Genomic DNA, 21,182 nt, shown 5'->3' with positions numbered 1-21,182 from the left:
TCCCCACCTTGCTATAGCCAGAGTGGCTCCTTGTTAAGGACAAAGCACTTCCCTAAAATTTCCAAAGAGCAGATTCTTCAAATTATCTTCTCAGGAACTTGAAACATAAAATAACACCTTAAAATATAATTAACACTTAATTTTTGTTCTTAAATGTTCATAAGACAAATGTTCCCAGGTGATTTCAAATTAGGGCGTTATTTTTGGATTTGACAAGCACATACTTAAAACCTTGAAATTTCAAAGTTTATCTCACCTTGCTTGTAAGTTACATATTTGAATACCAGCACTCTTGATGAAAGAGGCACTGCAATGATAGCTACTAAAAGAGTTCATGGAAGAAAATTCAATTTCCATTGTGTGATAATAAGGTTTGGTTGTCAAGAAGAAAATAAAAAAGAGTTGTAAACTATTGATTGCAAGGATTATATCTTCATCAAGTTCTTTCTCCTTGTTCCCTAAGAGCCAGTATAAAGCATTTGCTTTGTGAGTCCTCAGCCCATATTTACTGGGTAAAAATGACACCCATTTGCAGGCATGAAGACAGTGCAGCAGTTCTGTCTTCCTAAAGTGGGGGCCGCACCTACCCCAGGAACTAAAGAGACAAGAACTCAGGTATTTTAATTCTAGGCATTCTTTCCCAGCCTTCCGCTGTAATGCAAAGATGCTGCAGAGAAACCACAAGGCAAGTCCACGGGAAAGCCGTTGTATTAGTCCACAGGAAGGATGGATGGAACCCATAGGATCAAGAAAAGCAACGCAGATGTCTGCCCAACACCATCTCCTGCTCATTCTTAACCTGCCCTTGTCTTCGGGCCGGCTGGGATGGCGGCTCCATCCTTCCTTCCTTTTGTAACTGCAGTGATCCCACCCTTGCCCTGGTGACACTCCTGGGGTCTCCCATGTCTCCAGGGATGCTCTGAAACCCACAGAAAACTTCTAACAATAAAAGGAAATTTAATTTGCTTCCATTAAACCACAGGCCATCAATATTAAGATAGGTCACCTTTTAAAAAGTCTTAGTTTGAAATAGCTCTCTGGTACTAGGAACACGAACCACAAAATCAAGCAAATGTCCACATTCTGTTGAAACAGCAAAGAGGTTAGGAACTACAGCAGTACTGGACTCGAATGTGAAGGAGCTGTGTGTCACAAAGTGCATTTTTTTTAACTTCTATATAAAGCTAACAAAGAAGAAAATGAAAAAGGATAACAGAATGAAAATTAGAATTAACATTTTTTTTAAATCTATTTGTTACTAGGAATTATACTCTACACACACCAACACACACATTATCTATGTAATTTCATATATATATATATGTATTCCAACCCTCACTACATCTACTTCACAGAAAGCTGTAAGTATTCCATTTTTACAGACGAGGAACCCGAAGCCCAAAACAACGAAGCAAGTTGGTTGTTCAGTTAAAAAATAAGAGCTGAGGTTTGAACATAGGTTTGTCTAGTATCAAGACCTATTTTCTTTTTCCTAAAACATCCTGCACAGAGGAGTGGGAAGCAGGAAGGAAGAGAGCACACCCTCAGACCTTGCTTGGTGCCACACTAAATCCTTCCTGGTGGTTAGAGTTAGAGCCCCTCTTAGTTGCTCTTGAGATGCTCAGCACTTTTCTCAGGGCTTTACAGCTGTAAATAACTCTTGGATATAAGCGTCTCTGCTATCTGCCATTAGACCATGGCCTCTGTGAAAGCGGGGTCCCTATTTTATTTATTTTGGCTGAAAAATAACTAAAATAGCAGGTAACATTATCAGGTCTCATAGGCCATGCTCTGTTCTATGGACTAGCTTTTTGCTCCTTAAAGTGTGGTCCCAGGATCAGGAGCTTTGGCATCACCAGGGAGTTTATTAGAAATGCAGAAACCCAAGCCCCACCCAGACCTACTGAATCAGGACCTCCATGCTCAATGAGATCCCCAGGTGATTTATGTGCACATTAAAGTTTCAGCACAGTTTTATCTCATTTAAGCCTCACAACAAACACACATGCTACCTATTACTATTTCCCAAGAGGGAAACTGAGGCTTAGAAAGGCAGCATCATTATAGTGTAGCACAAAGACCAGACCCATAGCAGCTGCTCAGTAAATACTTGCAGACGGAAGGACAGCAGGGAAACAGGTAGGAAGGAAAGGACTGGGTAAACGTCTGACCTCTAGTTCTGTCTAGTTTGTACCAACTGCAGCAGCAGGTGGGCCTGGGGTCCCAAAGCAGGCGAGCTGCAGCAACACAAGCTACCTCCTTAGCTCAAGTCAGGTCAAATCCTGTGGACACCAGCAGTGTGAACACTCCAGGAGCTGGGGGCAAACTCTTCCTCCAGAATATAACGTGAAGGAAAATGGACAGTCCTAATTGCAGTGAGCTTAGGTGCCCTCCTCTTCCCTAAACGAAATATGAGCCCACAGATAAATGGTAACATTTATAACTCCCATGACGTAATGCAAAAAATTTCAGGTTCCTCCCTCTTTATTTTTACCCAAAATATACAAATGATTTAGACAGAGTTTAACAAATGGGCATCTGAAGAAAGGCAGCAAATAGCTTTAGAGGCCCTTAAATAAGTTTTTCACTCAATGCACTTATGGTGTTGGGGTAGAAGAAAAGAGGGGACCTGAGCTTGATAATCTGCTCCTTTTCTAAGAGCCCAAACTCCTTAACTACTGATAATCATTACTCAGGTAGATGAGGATTAAGCAGAACAACAGAATGCACCCATATCAAGTTGTTTTACTTATACTGGTTGGTACCTTTGTTGTTATTAAGTGTCACTGCCAGTCACTCTTCCAAGTGCTTCATAGCAATTCCCTGAGTCCTTACAGCAACCCTATTATTAACCCACTACACAGACAGAAAACTGAGGCACAGAAGTAGATGTACAGATCTGACCTCAGAAACCAAGTTTTCAACCATGACACTTTTATCAAGGTGTACGTCTTCTGCACGGGGAATTAACTGGGGCTGGGGAAGGGAGGTAAGGAATTGAAATCTGTTCGCTTTGTAAAAGAAAAAAGGATCTTTTAACTTTTTTTTTTCACGTAGTAATAGTAATAGGTAGCTTGTATGTTTGTTGTGAGGCCCAACACGAACACTTAGAAATGTTAATTTGGAGGGCTTTCTTAAATTTAAATCTATACAACCACTCCTCTGACCGGAAGACCGAGGAGGTCTTGCCGAAGCACAGACCAGGTTAACTGGCCAAGACAAGCAGCAGGGAGTGGGTGAGACGGAAAGATGCTTGATATAAAGGGACACCTCTCAGCTCACTGCCCACGCTCATCTGCCTAGTGGAACAAGCTAGAACACGGAGAAAATCACTCTGGGAAGGAAACTTGCCGTTCTAAACCACAGCTAGTAAAGCATTAAGAATGCAGCCTCATTCTCAGATGTTGAGAAACACTCTGATGTATGTTGCACAGCCTCTAAGAAGAATGGGTAGGATCCCATCCCCCAGCAAAAAAAAAGAGCTCCTATTCATACTTTTAAACCTAGTTTGAATTCAAATTCTCCTTTTCAGCTTTGCCACCAGACCCTGAAAAGATCATCTCAGATGCTGCGATTCCTAGAACAAATTTTAACCACCTACTTCACTCAACAACTAATCATATACACACTTGCAAAATCATTTCTACTTGGCTTGAACTTGTATTATTATGTAGACTTTTTAAGGTCTTGCTGCCTTATTCTTTACTGAGATGAAAAGAGTGTAGAGGAGGGGCGCCTGGGTGTCTCAGTCCATTAAGCGTCTGCCTTCGGCTCAGGTCATGATCCCGGGGTCCTGGGATCGAGTGCTGAGTGGTATGGCTCCCTGAGAGCCTGCTTCTCCCTCTCCCTCTGTCATTCCCCCCACTTGTGCTCTCTGGCTCACTCTATCTCTCTGTCAAATAAATAAATAAAATCTTTAAAAGAGGAAGGGAGGAAGGGAGGGAGGAAAGGGAAGGAGGAAGGAAAAGAGTGTAGAGAGTAGGGAACACATCTGAGAGGTCCCCAAGCTCCCCAGCTGCCCTCTGCCTCAGCAGAAGGCCTGGTACAGAGCAGGAAATCAATGAATGAGTGATTGATTTCTATGCAAAGACAAGTCAGATCTCTGAAAATTCAGCTTTGGAAAAGTCAACCGCTGAGGAGGCAGGCTTTCAGTTTGTTACTCATGCATGCTTGGCTAGTCCAGTTTCCTCTTCAAATAATTAATTGAGCTGTACCGGGGTGTCTCGAGGATCCTGACACCACCTGTGCCACACACGGAACACAGTGTTACAGGAAGCTGCTTCACCAAACACACCTGACCTTCCAGCCATCATACCATGGCTCATCTGACGGTGTCCACATGCTAAAGCAGCACTGCCATCCTGCCATGTTCCTGCCGTCGCCTGAAAGATGTTAAACACACCCACATTTTTTTCAAGAATTTCACAATTAATGTCTGGAATGCATTTTGGATTATTCTTCAAAGGATGACACAGTTGCCCTAAGATGAATTCAGTATTTTTCCTTTCTCCCATTTGTCATTCTTTGGTCCTCCCACTCCCTTATCTTTTTAGGGTCATCTACTTACTCCTCCCAACTTCATAATGCCTGTCCCCAGCACCCCCAAGCTGTTCCCTTGTTTATCCAAGTCATCGCTTCTAACCAAGCCGCACAGAACACAGAAACCTGCATGCACCATTTCACTAAATACCTCTTATCGCTAGACACAATGCCCACAGTTTAAGGATTCTTCAAACAGTTTTCTTCATAAATTAGCCTGTTCACAACTGCATTGCCAACATACTTGCATGTGGATTCTGCTGGTCACTGTTAAGCATGAATTAATGGCAGCAAATATCTCCAGACGTGCTATTTTTGTCTTTCTGGTACTATGCAATTCATTTGCCCTTTGCCAAGTGTTTTATGTGACTGGATTCCTGAATAACAGGATTCTGTAAGCTTGAGAGTCAAAGCGAAGGTCACCAAGTCCTGTCATTTGTGCGGTGAATAGTCTCTCCATATTTTGTCAATATTTACTTCTGGGAGGAACTAATTATTTCCTTGTTTACTTGCATTGGTTTCTCTTCCCATACCCTAGTATCGTAATTTTATAGGCCCTCTGCTGGCTTTCTCTAGGAGCTCACTCCACCTGAAGACTTTTGAGATGGAAAGCAAAACACATTCCTCAAAAACAAGGAGTCCTGGGTGTGTCAAGTTTTCAAATGCCAATATAGGAGTATTAACTTGGCCCCTCCCCTCTTCTTTTTAATTAGTAAAATTAAAATCCATGGACTCTTGACTCCAAGTCCTACATTTCAGAGCAATGAGAGGAGATCCGTGTGGCTTGTGCATTAACCAAATGGTTTGGTTTGGGAAACAAACCTGCCTCCTGCACCCTGACCTCAGATCCTCCATACATTCTTTTCCAAAGAGCCATCATCTCTATCCCTGACTCAGTTTTCCAGGGTTTTGAAAAGAAACTATAACCTTCTAAAGGCAACGAGTTCAGAATCCAACATTCTGTTTGCTGTAAGCACCCACCACATAACCACAGTATGGTTTTCCTCCTCACTGTCCCCATGAAAACTAGGTGGAAGGAAAAGTTAAAATACCTGGGAGAAATAAAAGGACTGTGTTTTGAAGGAGATAGTTTGGGAGATGCCATGATAAAACACATGGAAAGTTCCATAAAGATGAAGCTACTGAGTAAACATGCACTGGGAAAAAAAAAAAAAGTTGGTTCTTGTCTAGGACAGCGATCACCTGGCTCCAGTACAACGAAGTTCTCGGGGCCGAGCCACTCAGTAATGTCTGCCAGGTTCCAAATCACTGTCCTCACAAACTGTCAAACTCAAGCCATCATGTGCCTTTTTACTATGTAGAGAGAGAAGGCTGCTCATGCCCCGCCCCCCTTGCCCCGACCCCTCACAAGAGAAGCATCATGTACTATTCCACATAAGAGGGAAAATGGTCCTCACCCCCATCTCAAAATAGAATCCTCATGGTACAATCAAAACCTTCTTCCTAGAAAATCCCGCTTTGGTAATTTTTCAAAACTCTGTCTTTGATCTCCCATCCAGTCTTCTTCCTCAGGAGTTCAGAATTCAAACTTGTTTCTCTGGCTTCTAGGCGATTTACCTGGAGGCAGGCAGCCCAGCCGAGGGACAGGCTGCTTGGGAAGTCAGAAACGGCCACAGGGACTCACCTAATGAGTGGAAACAGTAAAGAGACTTGTGCCCTCCTGGGGGCCAAAAAGCACTTTTTAGACTGCGAGAGAGCAGAAAAAAACTTTAGGTACTTGGCTCTATGGCTCTCGATTTTTAAAATGCACTTAAACCAAAAATGTATTTTTTTTTAAAAAAGAATGATTTGGTTGATAACAATCTAAACAACGCTGAAAAGACCAAGTGTACATGTATGTCACGTGACTCACAGGGCACAACTCTTCACATTATTTCATCTTTCAGAAAATATTTTTTCTTCACTATTCTTTCTATGGAGAAGACTGTTCATCCATTTGCTCAATACACATTTATTGAGAGCCTACTATGGGCTGGCATGCTTTCAAAACCTAAGACAGTAAGCCACAGGTTGGAAGGGGTCCACTTTTGCTTCTGATTTATCTAACTCATTATGTGAACCACAGTTTAAAAACATGATTTTTTTTTTTCACCACAAAGCCAGAATGGAGAGTAACACAAATAAAAACTACTGCAATTTGGCAAACGGAACAATGTAACTGGTATTTAATTTATGTCCTCGAAAGCCGGTAGATTAGTAATGATAATATATCTATAACATGCAATAAGATTTCTCAGTGTAGGCAATTAAATAAGTTTTCAAAAACAGTTTTCATTAACAGATACAACCAGTAGGGGTCATTTTAGTGCAAAAATTGCAACGAAAGAGACTTCAACATGATTAAAATTTATCAGTTCCTAGTCACGTCAGTTATAATAATCGTGCTTCAGTGTGTGAATTTCTCAATAAAAATGGAAACTGAGGGAAAGACTAGCCATTGAGAAGTTTCTTGCAAACTAACAAAAAAGAGTCCGCACCTTCTAGGTAATTACTGACATTTAAAGACTCCTCTAATTTTATAAAAAGAAAAAAAAAAAGGTTATTTATCCTACGTTTTCCATTAATTTTGTAGCCAAGTGAAAATACTTGAAATTTCAGACAGACGATTGACAGTATCTGTGTAAATCCAAACACTGTATCATGCCAGGTAGCCCCTGTTCTTACTCTGGTTTAATGGATTTAGAATACAACTTGAAGGCTGCTTTTAGAATTCTAAAGATTAGATAAAAAGAAATGCTGAGCGCCCAGTTTTGGCAACTGAAAACAGTCCTGCTAAATGAAAAGTGCTGCTAGAGAACGCTAATTGAGATATAATCACGGAAACAAGTACTTCCAAGCATCTTCGAGGCTAATACCAAGTGCACGGGGTGTTACCAGAAGAAATCAAACTAAGAGGGATCGCATCATTTCAGAGGAATGAAAAGCTCACGACAAACTGCCAAAATAACTCTATACCATGATACTGGAAGATTGGTGCCAAAACACTCCATTCCCGTGCAAGCCCCCAGGCTCCACATTTCCTTTACCAGCAGTACATCGAGAAGAAACAAAACAAGGGTCAGAATCGTTAAAACCTCCAAAAGTCCTTCTCAGAGCATAGCAGTTTCCACTGCAGTTAGCCTTCTTTCATGTTGCTTGTTCTTTTTAGATTTATGGGAGGCTGGCTTAAGTAAATTATACACTCCAAGAGGCAGGGTTCAAAGATGCATCTTTGAGTCCAACTCATTCAGAATTCCCCAAATCAAACACATAAAATTGTATCAGAAGTTAATCTCCTGGCCATTTCTTCCTGATGTGAGAAATAAAAACACATGTATTAACATGGGACTTGACACCAGTTCAGAGGCTTTTGTGTTTCAGGCAAATAAACTCTTCTCGCCCAATGTCCTAAGGGTGCAGCAGGGCAGGGCCCCTTCCCTTTGAGAAGAGTTCCCTTCACTCCATACTGCCCACTAGCTTCCAAAACAGAAAAGCCTCCTTGATTTTCCAGAACTGTCCAAACTCTAAAAGGTGTAAATAAATGTGTGTGTATTTAAAGAAAATCACAGAATTGAAGTCTTTTAATAGACCCATTTTATCCTTCAGATTGCCACCTTCTTTTTCAGTACCTCGGCACGATAAACAAACACATGCACACAGAAGGATGCCTCAGAAGAAACCCGTCCCTGGTGTGCTGGGTCTGGCTGTGAGTGGTAAGGAAGGGCCCAGGTCAGAGAGCGACAGGTCGCTCCTCCTCGCCGCTTCTCCAGAAGGCAGCTGCTCTGCACCAGGATGCCCCGGAACAGCATCATCACCCCGACGTCAGCCCGAGCAGGGATCCCGCATCTAACTGGTGCTCACCGAGTCCTGCCCAACAGCCAAATAAAAAGAACTCACTGCCCCTCTTTCTAGTCCCCAAACCTGACCAAGCACCCGGAGGCCGAGGCAGGCAGGCAGGGCTCAGGGCCGACACCCGCTCACAGGGGTCCACCCAACCAGCGGAGGCTCACTGCTCTAATCGCTTTCTCCCTCCGTCAGTCTCCACACCCAGGTGCACAATGCTTCGTGGAGAAAACAGGAGTACAGCCTTCGCTGTCAAACAAACAGAAGGAACCGGCAACACGATAGGAAACACGCGGATATCTGATCTTAAAAAGCAGCCACGAATAGTCAGCAACAACTTTTCACTCCTAGGTGCAACACCCCCCACCCCACCCCCCCGCCCCCATTCAGAAGAGCAAGCCTTTGACTGTTTTCAATAGGCAAATAAATGAGTAACCACCGTATGTAACTTCCCCTGGGCTGACATATTCCGGAGCTGAAACTGATTTACATGCGAAAGAGGAGGAAGGGGGTGAAGGAAGAGAGCAAGGAAAAAATAATAAAAGAGTCACACAGGGAGCGTGAGCTGAAGACACGTCTCCTCGCCAACAGAAAAGGGACTTTCGAGATCGGTGTGCAGCACTCGGTAGCACACTGCGCTTGTGCGGGGAGGGCGGCAGGGGCCGGACTCCCCGAAGGGCTCGCGACAGCCTCCGCAGTGCCCCCTGCCCGCGGCGCCCCCACCTCGGGGCGCGGGGCCCGCCCCACCCCCCGCAGTCCCAGCCCGAACAGCCACACGTGTGCGGGTCTGGCGCGGCCACCCCCACCCGCCCGCCCCCACCCACGAAATCCACCCTCGCCCGAGGCCGGCCCAGCGTCCGGGGAAGCGGGCGAGCGGGAACCAGGGGACGGGGGGGCCCTCTCCCGGGGGCGGCGGCCCCCTCCTCCCGCGGAGCCCTCTCTTCTCGGGAAAGTCTCCGCCAAACTTTGTTCGGCGCAGCCAGGTGGGAGGGGGCCCGCGGCGGGCGGCCGTACCTTCGCATACGCCCACTTCATACTCGGTGATGGAGTCGCCATTGAGCGGGGGGCGGATGACACAGCGCAGCCCCCGGTCGCAGGCTCCGTGGAGCCCGTAGGCGCCGCCGCAGCTCTCGTTCCTCTGGCGGGCGCACATGTAGCAGCAGCCGCAGACGCCCTGCACGATGCTCCCGGGGCAGCTCCTGGGCTCTTCGCACTTGGACTCGTCGCAGGGCAGGCAGACCAGCGCCCGGGTGCCGGAGCGCGCCAGCAGCAGCAGCAGCCCCAGCAGCCAGACCAGGAGGTGCCCGCAGCCGGCCAGCCCCCTGCCCCCCGCCACCAAGTACATCCTCCTGCGCCGCCGCCGCCTCCTCCTCGCAGCCGGGCCGGGAGCGGGGCGGGCGTCCTCCCCTGCGCGGGGCACACGCGCCGCCGCCGCCGCACCCGCAGCCCGCGGTCCTCGCCGCCCCCCTCGGGGCCCCCGGGGCGCGCCTCCCCTCGCGGGGCGAGGCCCCCGCCCCCCGCTGCGGGCCGCGCCGACCCCGAGCCCACTAGCGTTGGCGCCAGCGGTGGCTTCCCCTCCTCCTCCTCCTCCCGGGAGGGAGGGGGAAAAAAGAAAAAAAGTTTCCTCCCGGCAGCTCCGGTTCAACCCAAACTTCTGGCGGCGGCGGCGGCGGCGGCTGCGCTGGGCTCCAGCCCCGGCTGGCGGCGCCTCTTCCCTCTCCTCCTCCGGGTCGGCCGGCCCCGCGGCGGTGGTGGCGGCGGCGCAGCCTCCGGGCCGGTCCCCGCCTCCCGAGCCGCCGAGTGGGGGCGGTGGCGCAGCAGAAGGTCCGCGGCGTCCGCTCCGCGCGCCCCGCTCGCCTCACTCCTGCGCGGCTCCTCCGGGCGCTTGTTTATGGCTCGAGCCTCCGCCGCTCGGGCTGCGCCCTCCCCCATCCTACCCCCCCCCCCCGCCCCCCCCCCCCCCCCCCCGCGCGCCGCTCATTGGCTGCCCCCCCACCCCTCCCGGCCCGGCCGGCCCCCTCCCCCGCCCTCCCTCGCGGGCTGCCGGGCCCTTCCTCCCTCACACGCCTCCTCCTCCTCCTCCTCCGCCTCCTCTTCCTCCTCCCCCTCCGGCTCCTCCGGCTGGAGCCCGGCGAGCCGAGCCGGCCCTGCGGCCGAGCCTTCGCGCGCCTCCCTCGCCGGGGCTCCGCGGGCGCGCTGCGGCTCGGGCTCGGGGCGCACACGGCGGGCAGCGAGAGGCGCGGCGTGCCGGGCGCCCGCAGGCTCCGCGGCCACCGTGGCTGTGGCCTGGGCGCCCCGAGGGCGAGCCGGCTGCCCCTCCTGGGCCGGCTTTGAGTTCGGAGTGTGGCGGGGACCGCCGAAGCTCGGGGCCGAGGGGGTTGCTGCAGCCTTGGCTGGGGCACCCGCCGGATCCAAAGGGAAGCGAATGCACGGAAGCCTCCGCAAATGGATGAGAATCCATCTTCCACTCGAGCTGGGGATAGACTTTGTGAAAGATACTATGTAATGGAGTCTCGGGAAGCTCGAGACGCCTCCAGCGAAGCTAGTGGTGAATTAATTAAGTGCTTTAAACGGTCTAGGTAAATATTCCGCAGGGGGTGGGGAGGACGGTTGAGGATTGCTGTAGCTCGAGTTGAATTTTAACTGTCCACATCCTGTGTGGCTGGTCGCTCTGCCGTCTGTGCCAAGGTGCTATGTTATGGGAGGGGGTGAATGGAAAGTAGCAGAGCTGAATTTCTCTCCCTTGAGTAAGGCCAAATACTGGATTACTACAAGTCTTGACATGATTGGACCCGTGTTTCTCATGCATCATTAATGTCATCTGACATTGCCCTGTTCTTTCCCAAGCTCCTGGACAGAAGTGATGGGTTTCCTTCTTTCCCCCCCCCCCCGTTTACTTGTTTATTGTAAATATATTAATAAAGAAGATGCGTGACAAATGTTATTTGTGAAAACCCTAGTGAAGAAGTAAGTGAAGTGATGCAAAATGCGTTGTGCGGAGATTGTTTCTCTTCTGTGACTGTCAGAAAACGTTCTGGAAATGACAGGCTCTGTAATGACCCACCATTCACAGGATATGTACCAAGGTCAATAAAATTCGTGAATTAACAAAAGGTGACTTGCATCCGTGTGTGGGGGGGGTGTGTGTGAAAGAATCAAGTCCTGTGGCAGGTGTGAGGTGGGAATGGGCAGCGGACCTTCTGATCCAGAAGAGTCTGGCTCCAGAAAGGTGGCAGCCAAGTGGATCCTGAAAATCGTGACTAATGAACCAAAAGTTAATAGCACAGAATTGTAAGGAGAAAGAAAACAAAGATGCCTTTGAAATCCTCTGTTTTTGGAACAAATTTATACTTACCATAAATATTTTGGATTTAACCACTCCAATTCTGAACCAAAAAGCCAGAGTTATGACTGGAATATTCCCCAGTCACTGGCATCAGAAAACTAAATGTTTCTCCAATCGTATTTCTTTGTCCTGAGGAGAGGAAGAGACTCATTAACTATAACTGATTATCAGTGGGTGACAGAAGATTTTCAACAATAGAAAGGGGGAATGAGCATCCCATTTTCTAGAAGGGTCTAAAGAGCTGTTGGGATGACTAGTTTCCAAAGATGTTGTAGAGACAATTCCTGTAGTTGTGTAGGTCAGGTTAGATGCCCTCTGAAAAGACCTCATATCCTGAGGTTCTGCAATTACAACTATTAGTGAAACTGTTTGAAATATGCTCGATTTTCTGTTAGCAGAATTCAAGAAAGATAAAAACACACCACACTGTTAAACATGACTGTTGCTTGTATCCCAACAAGGCACCAGCACTTTGCTGTGGGATTTGCCAACAAACTGTCATCATTGTGCTGTGTTAAAAGGCCTTTGCCACTCTTGCAGAGAGGTTATCTATATTTCTGTTCAAATGCAAGTATAAAGACATTATTAAAATGTAGCAGATAACATTGTAGGACTCAACAGGAAAAGCCAAGGTCAGGTGGTGGAAAAAAAATGCAGGAGTGAGAAAGCCACTGTCAATTGAAAAAATAAGAATAATCATTCTCATGGTCCTACTTTTGTGTTTGCGTTTTTTATTTTTTTAAGGCAATATATTAAGGGTTAGGGAAAGCTAGAGATTGAACACAGGCAAGGAACAATATGGAGGTCACCATCCATCTTTCCTGGGATTCCGGTGGAAGGTAGACAAACGCAAGGCGATAAAGGCTGACTTCTCATGGGAATTCAAGTTAACCTTAGAAAGGACGGGAGAGATTCCTAAGACTAAGATGGATATATCAACTTAGAAAATTCAACTTATATAGGGTCCTGGGCTGTAGAATTCATAGAGAAGCAAAGGAGAAAACAGGAAGAGTTACATGAGGCCTCTAACTAGTAATAAATAAGCAGCCAGCAAGGGCCTGGCAACTTATCTGAAGCCAGTGTGTGAACTAGGAGCTCAGTTATGAAATAGCAGTTTCTTCCCTGGGATCCAGGAGGGACTCTTAGGTGGCCAGAAGCCAAGGCTGAGATTGAGGCTCAAACAAAAGGATTCCCTGATCTTTAGAGACCAGAGTAAAGATACAGAAGAAAGGATAGGTGGGCCCAACATGGTGACAATTGGGGGTCAAGGGAGAAAGTAGACTGAGGGATAACATAGACCCTGGAAGTTCTATACAAATGAAAGAGATAGAGTCATACATGGAATATGGTCTAATGCCTTCTCTGGGAAGTCTCTTGAGCTTATTCCCTGATCTATTCTATAGCATTTTGTAACTACCTCTGCTTGTAGCATTCATCATGATATGTTATAAAACTTTCTCTAAATAGGTCTGGACTCCATTAAATTGTCAGCTTATTGGGGGGGAGGGCACATGACTCGTAAGAATGTACGCACGCCTGAATGAGTTGATAAAGAGAGGGAAGAATTATAGGTAAAAAGATATATGAACATTCTTGTCTGCAGCCTTTCTCTCTTGGTTTTAGTAAATGCCTCTAAAATAAGCCTTTGAAAGGGTGGTTGGACACGAAGGAGTCTTCCAAATTGGGGAGGGGGGCTAGTGCACGAAACCAAATCCCACAGGTCTAAAAGGAAAGGGAGTTAGACTATACTTCTGATGGAGGTCTGGAAGAAGAGACAGTCCGCCCTCTATTGGCCATTGGGGGGGTTGGATGGGAGGGGTTTGCTAAATTGTTGAAAATGTCTAAAAATCAAATGCTCAGCTGGGGACCTAGCAGAAAGTGGAAATAAGAGAGCAATAGACAGACCAGTGGTATTAGAGCCCTCCTCCTTGGTACGGTGCCTAGTCCAACCTCTCCACTCTAGTCACACTCTGAGATGTTTGTGTTTTCCGGAAACGAAAAGAAAAATGTAGGAGTTGCCTTTTGAGTCTGAAAAACACACTCTTAAAACTGAATTGCACCAGAGAAAAAGTCTCATTGTTTTCTAAAGATGTTGCATACCTAGTAGAAAGATCTATGAAGAAACCAGGACAAGAAAAATGCTCTTTTCCCCTCTTCCCTCCCATGGCTCTTGCCAATCTCAGCTGGGCTCACCTTGGGCTTGGACCCTGTCAGTGGCAGGGAAACCCCCGGTTTGGAGGTTCAGCCATCTGATCTTGGGCTCAGGATCTGGTAGTTGGGCTAGATTATCACCACCTAGTACCTAATTTTACTGAGGCAGTTCCTGTCTTATCTACCCTGCTTGTGTACGGCAGCTACTCTGGACGTATTAGAACACAGGAAGGCACATGCACAACACAGGTTCTCTCTCTCGCTGTTTACATATGTTTGAACAAGGTATTTATCCTTTCTGAATCGGTTTCTCCGTTGTAAGATGGAGACAAATTTGAATACCAACCACACAGGGTATAATATGGATAAAATGGTTGTTCTCCTTTTATATTATTTTTGGAGTCCTTCTCATTGTCTATTGTTATTTTTGGAGTCCTTCTCATTGAGTGTCTCCTCAAGTTTTAGGCTGGAGCGAGAATCCCTGCTATGTGATATCCCAGTACCTCTTGCTGTGCAGCATCTACCTGACCAGGCATTCACCTTCCCCCCGCCCTTCTTATGGATCTTTCTGTTGGTCCCACTTTGGCAGTCTGTCTAGCCCTGGGGTTGTAGCCTTTGTAATATTTTCTTGGACCTATTCCAGTCTTATTTTAAAGGTTAGTTCATTAATAATATTTCAAAGGGTATATCATTAATAATAATGATAATAATAGTAATAGCTAACCTTTGTAGAGTGCCTGCTAATAAGCTCTTCACAAGGGTTATTTTAATTAATGTACAGAATAGCCTTATATTACCTCCAGTGCCTAAATGCTGTCTCCACTTTATAGTTAAGGAATCTGAGGCACAGAAGGCTGTGTGGCTTGCGAGGTCTTAGAACTCTGTGGATGCCTATTGAGTCTGGAAACCAGTCCTATTATACCATCGGAGCCTGCGTATATCACTGTCTCGGGCAGGAAGTTGGGAAGGGTAAATTGCTTTTCTTTTCAGTTTTATTGTTTTTTGTGGACCCACCTTAAAATTAACATCTACCACAAGATCTTGCCTTCTTTGTTAATTTGCATATGAAAAGTTAAAATAGCCATTAGTGCTTTTCTCAGAATAGAAATAGCTTCATTGTTTTCCTAATTATTGAATAAGAAATATTTATGAAGTATTTACAGTGTGTATATTTGCTTATTACCTGAGTATATTATCATGACTAGTCTTCACTAGAGCCTGTTGAAATAGGTACACAATTACCTGCATTTTATAGGTGGGGAACCAGAGACACAGAAAGGTTAAATAATATGCCCAATGTCACACCTATTTGAAAGGAAAATTTGGGATTCAAACACAGGCAGTATGGCTCCAGAATCCATGTTATACACTACTACTTCTTTTTTTTTTTAAATATTCTCCACAAATACATGCTCATGGGGGTTGGGGCGACATGAGAAAATACAAGCAAGTTAAAAAAAAAAAAAAGAAATAAAATATCACCTATAATTCCATCATTGAAATATTAACCATTAATGACATTTCTTATACATCCTTGAAGGCTTATTTTCCCCTTTAAAGTATGAAATATAAAATGGGATACGCATCGTAGTTTATAAATGCTTTTTCACTTATATCTATACATGGCATATTGATCTTTAGGATAAAAACTACATCCTTTTTATTACTACTGAATATTATTACATTGCATGGGTATACCATATTATATTTAATAATGCCATATTAATATATCTTTAAGGGTTTTTTGTTTGCTTTATATTTTCACTGTCATAAACAAAGCTGCAGTACATTCCCATTTAGCAAAATCTTCAAACACCTGTCCATTGACTTCCTTTAGTAAATTCCTAAAGTGGAATTGCTAATTGTGGGTCAAAAGTATGCCTATTTTTGACACTGCCAGATTGCCTTCCAGAAATTTTATCTGCACACTCCCTCAAACACTTAGTGAAAGTGCTCAAATCATTCCTATAATGTTTACTTTGGAATTGCCTTGTGTAGTCCCATGGGAAAATATGCTTCATTGTTTAACCATCATATATGATTCGACATATTATAACTCAAGTAGATTACCTTCTTCATTCACCAGACTTGGCTCGAAATTAATTTTTATTAATCTCTAGCAAATTCATCCTCAAAGGATGGATATTTGTTGGGAATATTTAAAAGAACCAACACATGTTCCAGAAAAAATATGTTCTAAAAAAGTTTAAAAAATGGTGCTCATTTCACAATATATACAAATATCAAATCATTATTTTATACCTCTGAAACTAATAAATGTTATATGTCAATTATATCTCAATAAAAAAGATGGTAGGCATTGGTGGTTTCCATGAAACCAGCATTCAGCTTTTCCAAGAAACTGCTGACAAGGAGACATCATTTATTTGAATTGTAAATTCTGACATGATAATGTTCATCAGAATACTGGTATTTTTATATTCATATCCTATATATCATACAGATGTTTTGTCATTGAAATAGAATTTATTACCTGTTTTCTGGGGGAAATGGTAGTGCTTACCAATTTCTATGTTCCTTCTTTTCATTCTTTTTTTTTTTTTTTTAAGATTTTATTTATTTATTTGAGAGAGAGAGAATGAGAGAGAGCGAGTACATGAGAGGGGGAAGGGTCAGAGGGAGAAGCAGACTCCCTGCCAAGCAGGGAGCCCGATGCGGGACTCGATCCAGGGACTCCAGGATCATGACCTGAGCCGAAGGCAGTCGCTTAACCAACTGAGCCACCCAGGCACCCCCTTCTTTTTATTCTGGACACAAAACTGGGCAACACTTACCATCTTCCTTGAGGTTAGATGGGGCCATGGAATGTGGATGAAAATGTGGATGAGGATCTTGTCTAGGCTGGCCTCTAAAACTCTCCACAATCCTGCATATTTCTTTTATTCTCTCTCTGTTGGCTGGCTGCAAAGCATACCATGGAGGACCTGAGGCACTAGACGAATTTGGAACCACTAAATGGACAGAACCTGGATCCCTCAATGGCTATCTGAAGCTGACCTCCTACATACAGACACATTCACATACATAGACCTCACTGAAGTCTCAGTGGATGGTGATGTTAGGGAGAAATGAATATTTACTGTGAGAAGTCACTGAGATTTGGGGCTTGTTTGTTACAGCGGTCAGCTCATCCTAACATATTTTAGCCTAAACAGAAATAACATTAATTGTTTATTCAGGCCCCAGGTATTATTATATGTTCTCAGACCAAATGCCATTTTGACATCACCTATAAACAACAAGCATTTGTTTGTTTGACCATGGAATGTTGTGAAATGATTATGTTACCAATTCTAGCATTTACATTTTTTTAATTATCATAATGTTCTTAGAAGATCTTAACAACATTTTGTTAGCACTGACTAGTGGCAATTAAAATAAGTAATATCAAAACTTTCCACTTACTCAAATGAGAAGGTAGCCACCTCCATTCTGCTCCCCAGTGAGAGTGAGCTTCCACACGCTCACACTGTCCCAGCCCATAGATTTATTGGGGGATTACCAAGGTCCTATGCACTCAAAAGATAATGAAACTCTTCAAACCCCCATTCTTCTCCTTTTTCTGCATCTGTCAGAATATATGACTTCCTCTCCAAGCCTTCTTTGCAATACTGCCCATATATGCTGCCCTTTGAAGCCTTCCCCCCACAAGTATTACCCTCATCACATTGACATCCATAAATTTACTATGGACTTTAAATTGGCACCTCCTTCTATTTATCATTTGAACTTAAAGACTATTCTAATATTTTGGTATTGGATTCTAAGGCCATCCTATTCATATTCTTTTTCACTAATTAACTGATAGCTTAATGTGTCTTGATCATCTTATTGGCTACATTGGTTGTTCTTCACAAACTTTTTCAAGCTCAAACTAAAGTTCATGCAACAAAACACGTTCATTGACCAAGTGCTAGCTGCCCGCAAGCTGTGACCATGTAGATTAGCAAGAAAACTGGAAGATGGGGATCATAGGGCATGAAACCATATAGGAGAGATTCCAAGAGTCTGAATCATCGGCTGATGATTGTCAAAGACCATATCATGTTTCTTGTTTAGATTTGCCAAGGAGAAGAACCAACCAGCAATGCCAATCACAGGTATTTAAAGAAGAGGACTATTCAATTTTTTCCTTGACAAATTACTGACTAAATGAAAAATGTCCTCAGTGATGATGAGGCATTGGGCTATAAAGTACTCTAATGGAAAGAACATGATCTTGGGAATTGAATTGACCTGGGATGAAATTCTGACTGTGTTTATTACTGTCCATGTAACTTTGAATAAGTTAATTAATAAGAGTTTCTCATCAGTCACTTAGGAAATTAGCACCTACAGGATTCTGAGCATATAAGAGATACTTAATAAGTCTTCTAGCATTTTTAATGATGGGATTTTTTAAACCTATAATAGGTTCAGATATTCACTAAATCTTTGCTACTTTCAAAGCTTTTGAAATGCAGTCTAGTGTATGGTTCTAGAACATAGGAGTACTTCTGACCTGTGTGAGGATCAAACCCAAGAGCTTCACCTCACAGTGATTTTACTCCTTACAGTCTGTCCTTCCCCTAAAGTCTGTACTTTTCATGTCTGTCTCGCCACTTAGGATGCATGATTCCCTATAAGGCAGGATAGGGCCTTTGAAGCCAGCAAGCTGGATCCTACATCTCTAATCACTACTCTAGTTACAAAAATCAATGTCTTTCCTTGTGTTTGGGGGGCCACTTTCTAGCATGGGCAACTGGTAAGTCAACAGTTTCAATATAGTGTAATAGAAGTTGACAAAATCAAGTCTACATGAGAAAATTGGATACAGTTAAAACTTTTTCATGAATGAGAAGAGAGTTGGGCTGAATCTTGAAGGAAGAATAGACACCAGGTTTAGGGGGAAAGAGGTGAAGAGATTCCAAGCAAAGAAAACAGCAGAGTGCCTAGAACAGAGCTTGGTACACAGCAGCCGTTTAATAAATGTTGTTGAAAGAAGGAAGATAACATGTGCTTTTGCTGTGGGGGAAAAAAATGAGGTCTGAGGAGACTGGATGCCTGGCAGCAAATGTCAGGAGACAAGGCCAGTAAGGTTGGGCTGGACGATAGAGGCCTAAAATCCACAGCAAAGAGTTTAGACTTCATCCTGGAGGGGAAGGTTTGGAGCTTTTAGAGACAAGTGACCTCATCAGATTCATATTTTATAAAGATAACATATTTTATTGACTTTGAGACACACTTTTAAAATATTTTAACAGCTCTGAATGGGGGATGCATCCCACAATTGATGGCATGTCATGGTTTAATTGACAGTTTATTTTCTGTCTCGGTGGTATATAAAATCATGTTGCTTACTAGTAATGGCATCTTATATGTGCTAAAAAGTTGAAATTATGGCAGCAGAGTAACAGAGGGACAATGAACGGAAGCAAGAAGGCTAATTGGGAGACTTACCAAAGACAATGAGCTGCAAGATAAAGCCAAACATGCCACAGTAGATTTTGAAAATCCAAAATAGGTGAGGAGTTCCTGAGTTTCACGGGTTCACCTCACCTTTTGGTTTTCCATCTTGTGCTTTGCCACACAGTTAGAACCTGAGAAAAGCTTTTAGCTTTTCATTAAAACCATATTTTCTCAGGTGAACAACTTAAGTATACAGAGTATTACTTAGCATGTATAAGACATCAGCATTTTGAGAGCAAAGTACTCGCCGAGACTGGAGACCTCTTTAGTACTATCCCCAGGGGTGTCTGCTTTGTGCCCAGAGATTTCTTATAGACAGAAAAATATATTTTTTTTAAGTATCGGAAGAGGCTTCAGATATGTTCAGGTTCAATTCCTTCGTTTTATAGATGAGGAAAGTGAGGTCCTTCCGTGCTGATTACCTTCCATTTGCTGACTCTGAGCAGCCTCACACATGGTACACGCGGTGGGTGCAGCACGCAGCCCCCCTCCGCCCTCCTCAGTATCAGCAAGTTAGTTGTTGGTCTACCTCCGGATTAGTTCTGACTCCAGTTCCGCTCCTGAGCCCGTAGTACAAAAGGATCTTTTGCCTTCAATTGCCACAATTTAGCATGAATACATTTGGTATTAGCTTCCCTCTCTTCTTTCTGACTCATTCTATCGCTGGAATGGTATTCTCTTTGCCTGGACACCTAGTTGTCTGCATCCTGGGCTGATTAGTAGCGATGTGGCTCGGGTTGCACTCTGTTGTCTGGACAACTGCTGCTTGAGTTCCGATGGGTACCACCTGTCTTCCTGTGCCCCAGCTTCTACCGTAGCACCCGGAGACACTTCACCTGGCCCCAGAGTAGTCTCTAGAAACCAGACCTCCCCTCTGTTTTTTCCCTCCATCTAACTCTAGACTGTTTATATGGTATGCTAGGTCAGGTTCTTTCTCCAAGCCCCAAACTCTGGAACGTTTATTCACTATGAAAACCCCTTTCTTATCTCTCAGAAACACTACATACCAGTAGGATGTGCGGGGCTGCATCCCTTGTTATTGGTTGAGTCAACTTTTCCATTCATTGGGATTCCTTCTAATTGGCTTCACTGGTCAGGCATTAGTTCTGATTAACCAGTGACCATGCAGTTTAGTTCTTAAATGTTTTAAATGTCTCCTCTGCTTCCCAGTAACCATTGGTTGAGCACATGGAACCACATACATGCTAAATGCTTTGCATATATTAATTCTTTTAATCCTCATCATAGGGTATGATCAGACGTATTTTTAAAGAAGGGGAACTGAGGCTCAGAGAAATTATATTAATATTCCAAGGACATAGGCCCTGTGCCTGAGTCAGGATTCAGATCCAGGTCTTGGTGACTTCATGCCTCACTATGACATTGTAGTATCCTCTATCCAGTACCAACTCATTGTGCATTGAGTCCGGTCTGCTTATTTTACTCCAGCATTAGAACATCTTGGCTAGGCTGTTTGGTGCGTCCATGTCCTCCCTCGCAGATTGGGCAGTAGTCATTTACCTGTTGAGAACCATGAGTCTACCCAAACCTTATGGACAGACACAGCTTCCAGGTCTTTCCCACCCCTTCAGCATCCAACTCACCTGCTCCTCAAATATCTAAATCCTACTTCAGTGATGCATAAACTGTCAGACCTGTGCATGGATTCGAACGTCTTTCTTTAGTCTCCTGTTGTTGTTGTTGTTTTTTAAAAGATTTTATTTATTTGACAGAGAGAGACACAGAGAGAGAGGGAACACAAGCAGGGGGAGTGGGAGAGGGAGAAGCAGGCTTCCCGCCAAGCAGGGAGCCCGATGCGGGGCTCGATCCCAGG

At 44.5% G+C, this 21,182-nt stretch overlaps 1 protein-coding gene across 5 annotated transcripts in view; it reads right to left on the bottom strand.

The window, feature by feature from the left end:
• Positions 1-9,792, bottom strand: part of CRIM1 (cysteine rich transmembrane BMP regulator 1) — a 182,675-nt gene extending 172,883 nt beyond the window's left edge. For all 5 annotated transcript variants that reach the window (XM_032410281.1, XM_032410282.1, XM_032410283.1 and 2 more), the window contains exon 1: positions 9,397-9,792. In XM_032410281.1, the coding sequence (XP_032266172.1) occupies positions 9,397-9,727 (331 nt within the window). In that variant the 5' untranslated portion in view covers positions 9,728-9,792. The remainder of the gene's footprint in view (positions 1-9,396) is intronic.
• Positions 9,793-21,182: the final 11,390 nt, after the last annotated feature.

This window comes from Phoca vitulina, unplaced genomic scaffold (assembly GCF_004348235.1).
Source record: "Phoca vitulina isolate PV1807 unplaced genomic scaffold, GSC_HSeal_1.0 scaffold12, whole genome shotgun sequence".
NCBI lineage: Eukaryota > Metazoa > Chordata > Mammalia > Carnivora > Phocidae > Phoca > Phoca vitulina.
The sequence above is the reverse complement of the archived record's forward strand: the minus strand, read 5'-3'. Positions and strand labels throughout refer to the sequence as shown.